General features: G+C 45.6%; 2 protein-coding genes across 2 annotated transcripts; one reads left to right on the plus strand and one right to left on the minus strand.

Moving 5' to 3' along the window:
- Positions 1-417: 417 nt before the first annotated feature.
- Positions 418-4,247, minus strand: LOC124961416 (ubiquitin carboxyl-terminal hydrolase 12-like). The gene is made up of 2 exons (XM_047519973.1): positions 4,213-4,247; positions 418-1,666 (listed from the first exon to the last, which is right to left on the minus strand). The coding sequence occupies exons 1-2, from the start codon at positions 4,245-4,247 to the stop codon at positions 577-579; spliced, it is 1,125 nt and encodes a 374-aa protein (XP_047375929.1). The 3' UTR covers positions 418-576.
- On the plus strand, positions 4,246-7,352 carry LOC124961417 (alpha-1,6-mannosyl-glycoprotein 4-beta-N-acetylglucosaminyltransferase-like). The gene is made up of 3 exons (XM_047519974.1): positions 4,246-4,350; positions 5,311-5,467; positions 6,223-7,352. Exons 1-3 carry the CDS (start codon positions 4,246-4,248, stop codon positions 7,350-7,352), a joined length of 1,392 nt encoding a protein of 463 aa, XP_047375930.1.
- Positions 7,353-7,651: the final 299 nt, after the last annotated feature.

A 7,651-nucleotide genomic window follows, 5' to 3' on the forward strand; every position in this document is an offset into this window, starting at 1 on the left:
GCTTCTTCAGAGAAGCAAAACATATTTGTCTTCCTGACACTGGATTCTAGTATCTGTTAGTTTTTTTATATCAGGAAGGCAACTGCAAGTGTTGGGCCCAAAAGTATTTCTGGTGTATGCTTCAAAAGACCATGGAATATGCTTCTAACCATACCGAACACAGGCATGTGTGCGGTGTGTTGAGTATCCTCTCCTTAAATCATCAATACAACCTAGCACAGATTCCAATTCTTTCTACCACACTCCCAAAGAATTCAAATCATTATTGGTGCAATTAATAAAGAGAAAATGCATATCAACAACTGGAAGGCTGTTTTACAAGAGGAGCTGGTATCTCTGATTTAGATTCCTTGTTGTATGGAACTGCACAGACAGCATGATACCTGAGCAAATAAATCAACTACCATGATAGGAAGGGCTTGTTAATCCAGAGTCTTTGCTTTATTGTGTGCAAAGTGTGCTACTGCCCCCTGAGCTTCCTGCATTTCTCTTTTCTTGAAAAATCAGTGCTTGATCCTTTCCAAAATAACCAGAGAAGAAATGAGGCAGAAAATATCTCTTCATCACGGTTCCCCCTCAGTCCCGAGACTGATAGAAAAGGATGTAACCAGACTCAGAGTTCTTTGAGATATCTGATGTCAACCCGTAGAATTCTTCAATAGCTTGTGCATCTATTTTTTCTACAATGTCGTCATCAAACAACAACCAAAAGTCATGACTCTTAACTATTGCAATATAATGGCCTCGATTGGGACCACTTCCACAGTGAACCACAACAGCAACTAGGTCGTACATTCTGTCAGGATTGGTCGCATCACCTGAAGTGTTAAACAGACGGAGTTCTAAAGGAAAAACTACCCGGTAAGAAAGTTTTGTGTATCGATGAAGTTGATCCATATATTTAAATCTCTTCAGGTGCAGAGCTAGAATCATAGGCAGTTTTTTAACTTTCATCCGTTTATGTGCTTCCTGCTTGCTACGACACTCTTCACAGTAATATTTGTATTCACTGCACAGAGTTTCTGTGTTGCTAAAGCCCCTTAAACAGTGAGTAATTGATGTGTTTTGTTCCACGTCAACAGAAAGGTCTAAAAAATCTTCATCTTTGCTGCTTATAGTTTCACAAGTAAGACATCTGGTTTCATTAGTTAATGTTCCCTGAAAAATCTCATGTACCCACGTTGGGTCTGGTGTGCTGTTATTATTTTCACTATCAATATTTCCATTAGGTAAACGACCATTTTGTTTTTCCTGCTTTCTCTCTTCTTGTAAAATATCAGCAATTGTATTTAGTAGGTAATTTAAGAATTCATGGGCATCTTGCTGCATGTAGTTGTCAAAAAGTTCATTTTCTTTCCGTAATCTTGTTATGAACTTCTTCGGAGGAATTACTCCAACCTTTTTCTTCTGAGTGGCTATGCTATGGAAGAGATCTGCTAAGCACGTAAGAAGGTTCTCCTTCTTCCTAGGCTGACTCTTGTATGCTAGAACTTTTTCCCGAAATGGACGACAAAAATAAAGTGCTTGAAGAACTGAATTGCAGTAGCAGGTATTCCCAAAATTGACTAATCCAAAATAGTGCTCATTAACTGGAAACTGTTCTGGACCAATCTCTTTCTCTAATGCCGAGGCATTGGCGCCCTGCTGCTTCCTTACTGAGCTGCTCCTGAATCTGGGAAGCCCATGTTTATTACACTCCTGTCCTCAACTTCCTGACAGGTCCAGACATGGTACAGATGGAAGCGAATTTGGAGACTGTCATTAGGATTTCCATCCGCCCAGCGCCATCTTCCACCCAATCACAGCGGCGGCGGCGGGCGGGGGAGGAGGGCAGCCGGGCCCCCCGCTCGCACCGCAACCCGCGGGCGGACCCCGAGCCGCCGCGGACCCACGCACAGAGCCTGCTGGGCCGCCGCTCCAATAATTATATTTTTAAATAAGATGAAAAATCACTGGTCACAAAAGAAAAAGTAAAAAATTAAACTTCATAAAAATTATATGTAACTTTGGGGCTGGGGATATAGCTCAGTTGGTAGAGTGCTTGTCTTGAAAGCTCAAGGCCCTAGGTTCAATTCCCCAGCACTGCAAAAGAAAAAAAGAAAGAAAGAAAGAAAAAGAAATTACATGTAACTTTAATGTAAACTAAATTGCATTCTTGATCTTAACTTTAATATAAATATTGTTAAAGTTTCGTTGGTTGGTTGGTTGATTTCTAGAAGCAGTGTGACTGGAATGAAAGAGGAAAAATTGAAAGAAGAGACTTCAAAAAGGGGGAGAAGAAAAGGGAAAAGGTTTAAAGGAAGTTATGCAGTAGAAGTCTACAGTTAGCATGACACCCATCTGCGGAGGGAGGCAGCCATGCTTTATCCAGAGGCACCTTCCAATAGAAGGAGGGGTAACTCAGAATCCACCCTTGCTGGTTTGATTCAAACTGACAGGTAATTTCCAAATTTCAAATCAAAAGACTGAAAAACTGGCTTTGAAACTACACCTCTGTTTCAGTTAGTTGCACACTGCTGTAACAAGAAGACTGGACAAGAACAACATAATGGAAGACAAGTTTATTTTGGCTCACAGTTTCAGAGGCTCAGTCTGTGGTTGGCTGAAACCATAGATATGGACTCAAGATGAAGTCAAACATCATGGGAAGGGCGTGGCAGAGGAAAGCAATTCAGGACATGGCAATCAAGAAGCAGAGAGAGATCTAGTTACCAAGATAAAATATAAACCCCAAAGGCATGACCCCAGTGACCCACTTCTTCCAGTCACACTCTACCTCCCTACTGGTTACCAACCAGTTAGTCCATATCAGTGGATTAATCCATTCATTAGGTTAAGACCCTCATAACCTAATCATTTCACCTCTTAAATTTCTTGCATTATTTCACATATGAGCTTTTAGGGGAACACCACTTAATTAAACCATAAGAGCCTCCATCTTGCCCAGAAACATGCTTGTTTTGAGATCAAAGAGGTGTGCAGCTCCCAGTCAGGGTGAACAATGGTTGTCAGGGGGCAGTTTCCTAGGAGGATGACTAATTTCAGCTACCTCATAGAAGTCACTTTGGGAACCCATCCAAAGTGAAATCCTTGCCCTTTGCTAAACCTCAAGCCATTTTATTCTCTGTCTCAATAGAGATAACACTCCAGACACTGTGAAGATAGGTACATGAATAGAAATTTTGGGTCACTTGCAAGTTTCCATCCTTCTTACCAGTCTAGCATTTGAGAGATATATCAACAAGCTTTCCTTGGGTCCTTCTGACTTGATTCAAAATCTACCTACAAAATCCTGGAAAGGATCAGACAAAAGTAAGTGTGGAACTGAAAGACAAGATGCAATTTATTGATCCATAGAACCCATGAGGAGACTTTGGGTTTGAAGTTGGGAAGAATGTAATGAACACTGAAGCCTCAGTTTCCTTTTCTGGGCAACACAGTGTTTCTTGTTGAGTCTCCAAGAGCAGATAAACAGGGAAGCTCCTCCAGTTTCACTTGGTAACCCAGAGAGAAGGTAGAAACTGATTAGAATCACATGCCTTCAGATGGGTACATGTGTGAGGAAAGAGAAGAATTTGAAAGGAAAAGATTAAGGCAATAATAAAACAGATCATGGTGTCCAGGAGGAAGAATGGGGAAGAGGAAGTGGCAGTCTTCCAGACATCCTCACTATCATCATCATCATCATCATCATCATCATCATCATCATTATCAGTACTGGGGATAGAACCCAGGGACACTCTACCAATAAGCTGTATCTCCAACACTTTTTATATCATTTTGAGACAAGGTCTCCCTAAGTTGACCAGTCTGGCCCCCAACTTGCATTCCCCCTGCCTCAGTCTCTCAAGTCACTGGGATTATAGGCATGCTCCATCAAAGCTGGCTCACCCCCAGGTTCTCTGAGCAGGAAGAACTCAAGATCCATAGGTGATACAAAGTGGTCACGATGGAGCATGCCTATAGTCCCAATAATTCTGGAGGCTAAGGCAGGAAGATTATAAATTGAAGGCCAGCCTGGACAATTTTGAGAGATTCTGTCTCAAAATAAAATAAAAAGGAAGTAGAAGAGTGTTCCTAGTTCAATTCTTAGCACTGTAAAAATAAATGGGCCTGGGGATAGAGCTCAGGTGGTAGAGTGTTTGCTTTGCATGCACAAGGCCCTGGGTCCAATTCCCAGCACACACAAACAAAAAATTCATAGCTGCTCACATTTTTTTGTGTAGCTGCTCTAGGTCCAGCACCATGCACTCTTGCCTGTGGAGATGTATCATAGTTGCTGTGTCCTTAGTCATCCTGAGATTCTACTTTCAAGAGAATAAAGAACATGTTGACTATGGTACAAAATTGGTGAGTACCAGAGATGCAAGCTGGACCCGTTGCCAACCCATCAGTGGGAGAGAAATGTTCACAATTATGTGAAACACTCTAGGCTCATCACAGGCATTCTGAGAGTGCCTGAAGAATTCGGAGAGTGTCAGAGAAGAGATAGACTTAGAACCAGCCTTGAGATATGGTTAGGACTTGAGGAGGGGCAGGGAAGAGGAAGGGGGCACTTGAGGTGTGGTAGTAAACAGCCACCTCTAGAGGACTATGCTGATTAGCAGGACCATGCTGATTGGCAGAACCGAAGGCTACCATGTCCACCTGGTTGCTGCCACTTTCCTCACCAGGGCCTGCCAGGGGAGATGCAATTCATCCCATTTCTCACATGAAGGGACTTGAAGGAACTTCCCCAATGTAAACATCTGCAAATGAGAACACCCAATCCCACACGGGCCCACTGAGGCTTTGGACCACCTCAGACCAGTCAGACACAGCACAGGGTGGCCAGGGAAGTGGTGCAGAACTGGCTGGTCAGACTGTGCAAGAGAAAAGACTCAGACTGAGGTGTGGCTGTAAGTTCCCTAAGCACAGGACCAGGTCTTGTCCTCAGCATCTCTCTGAGAACCCAGCCCAGGCCTCAGGAGAGTCAGACCACATTGGCCAGCCTGCTGATGGTAAAGACAGGAGATGCGGGGCGTGGCCAGCAGGCAAGTCTGCCTCTGAACAGGCACAGGAACCCCCTAGAGACTTTCCACACTAACCTGGGCCACACTTGCCTGACTCAGGACCCTGGCTTCTGCTGGGAAGCACCTGGAGGTCTCCTGACAAGGTGGACGGAGTGGGTAGCCAAGTCCTGACATTCATTCTCCCTGGTGAGGGTCCTGGGGCTCACTCAGCCTGCCTCAAGGGGGATGTGCTCCTCAACTGTCTCCAGAGGATCTGGGGGTAAACCTCAGGGTTGATGTGTATCTATCTGGTCCTCAGAAGGAAAAGAAGGAAATCCTTCAGCAGACAGTTCGGGAACAAATCAACTCTGAAGTCAGTAACCACCTGGAAGTTTTCAGGGAGCTGCAGAAAAACTCCCCTCTGCTCCAGCATGCCAACTACGAACTCCTGGCTGGAGCCCTTCCCAAGGAAAAGAGTGAGTATGGGGGCTGCAGGGAGCAGCGAGACTGGGTGAGGGTCTGACAAGGGATTTCAACAAGAAAAGGGAGGGAGGGTCAAAAGCAGGAGTGAGCTGGTAGCTGACCAGACAGGAGGGCACTGTGAGCCAGGGCCAGGCTAGGGAATTCCCAGCAGGCTGCATGCTGGGTGCATTTCCCTCTCGCCTGTTCACCCCTTCAGTGCCAACAGGATGAGGACACCATCGTGTGACCCTGTGATGGAGCCATCCCATGTGAAGCTCATTCATGGCAGGCCCCCAGGGAGGGAAGACAGGATGAGACAGGAGCCCAGGGGAGCCATGGGAAAGAGAACCAGGTAGAAGGAAAAGAGGGCATGTGGGCTTTGTGTCCCGGTGCACTGCACTGCCTGGCCCTGGGGCTTACAGGGGTCCATGGAGATCCTCTGATCTAGGTCTGAGTGATCCATGATGACTGAGATCATTCTGAAGGTCGAGATCTTGCTAAGAATATTTGCCTTTGCTACATGGTGACCTCCCCCATCAGAGATAACCATGTCCTTCACAAAGCTTCCTCCACATCCTTTCAAAGTACTGAACAAAAGAAACTGCTTCACAACTTCTGATCCCTTACTAACCTCTCACCTGGGCCATACACTCCCAGTGAGAAGAAAGGTGAATTTGTTGCAGGGATTGGCATGAACGGGAGGGTCTTAGGAGAGTCCTAGGAATTCTCCACCATCCTGAAGTGCTAAAGGTCCTCCTGTCTCCCCCAGAACTGCTGACAGTGGGCATCTCCTCAGTGCAACGCCCCCAAGGGAGCTACCTCCTGGACACCCTGCAGTCCCTGTTCCAAGCTTCCTCCGAAGCTGAGCTGGAGACTATGGTGGTGCTGGTGCACCTGTCAGACCCTGACCCTGAATGGCTGGGCCAAGCAGTTGCCAATATTTCAGACCTCTTTGAGCCACACATTGAGGCCAGGGAGCTGCTTGTGATCCACGGACTTCTGGATGGCTCCCCACTGAGGAATGTAAACCAGTCCTCACCCTGTGAAGAACTTGATTTCAGGCAGAAAGTGGATTATGCCCTCCTCATGAACTTTGCAAGCAACCTCTCTGATTACTTCCTGTTGATGGATGATAATGTTCAGTGCACCCTCTATTTTGTTTCTTCCATCTACTGGGCATTATCAGCCTGGAAAGAATACCCTTGGGTGATTGTGGAGTTCTCCAACCTGAGATTCTCTGGGAAAGTTTTCCACTCTGGTGACCTCTCCCGCCTGGCCTCCTTCTTCCTCCTCTTCCATGAGCACACTTCAGCTCACTTACTTCTCTCTAGATTCCATCTTCTCTTGGCTCAAAATAGTCCAATTCATCTCAGTCCCTCCATGTTCTACCACATGGGTAATTATTCTGAATTGGAGGCCACATGCTTTCCTGTGGAGAAGGACAAGGTCTTTGGTGAGCCAGACAATCCCACTGCTATTGTCCTCACTGACATGGTGTCGATGCTGAATATCATTCCACTATATGCTTATGTTCTGAATGAGGAGTCCTACACTACCTTGGATCCCATAGAAGGCAACCACCTCACAGTGATTCTGGATAGACCACAAAAAATCCTCCGAATCGTGGTGCTGACAGGCACTGAGGAAAATGGGATGTATCACCTGCAAAAGGGCAGAGTACTGCTGGGCTATGACATCATGGAGCAACCCAAACACTGTGTTCGTTATTCCCTGCTAGGGCCACTGGTAGGAGGAAATTTGGACCAGAGGGTATTTTATGATGAAGATTCTATGGAGAAGTTGAGTTGTATACGACTGGAGGTGTCAGCATCTCAAGAGCACTGGCTTGTGATCAGGCAGATCAAAGTCTGGACAGACCCTGAGGACGAGGAGAGTTAGAGGTCACAGCAGGAATTCTGGAAGAATAGGGCTTGGGAATTGCTCTACAGGATTGGCAAATAAATCCAGAAACTGAACAAGAGCTGGTCCTTTTGAATAAAGTTATGATGTAATTTATTGTCCAAACTGGCATCCTTCAGAAAATGAAAGAACATGCTGTTAAAAACTATACTAAAGGGCGCCCACATGATAGTACCTGCCTATAATCCCAGCTACTTCAGAGGCTGAGGCAGGAGGATCTCAAGTTTGAGGTCAGCCTTGGTAATTTAGTAAGACTCTGTCTCAAAATAAAATAAAAG

The sequence above is a fragment of the Sciurus carolinensis genome, chromosome 12, assembly GCF_902686445.1.
Source record: "Sciurus carolinensis chromosome 12, mSciCar1.2, whole genome shotgun sequence".
Lineage (NCBI taxonomy): Eukaryota > Metazoa > Chordata > Mammalia > Rodentia > Sciuridae > Sciurus > Sciurus carolinensis.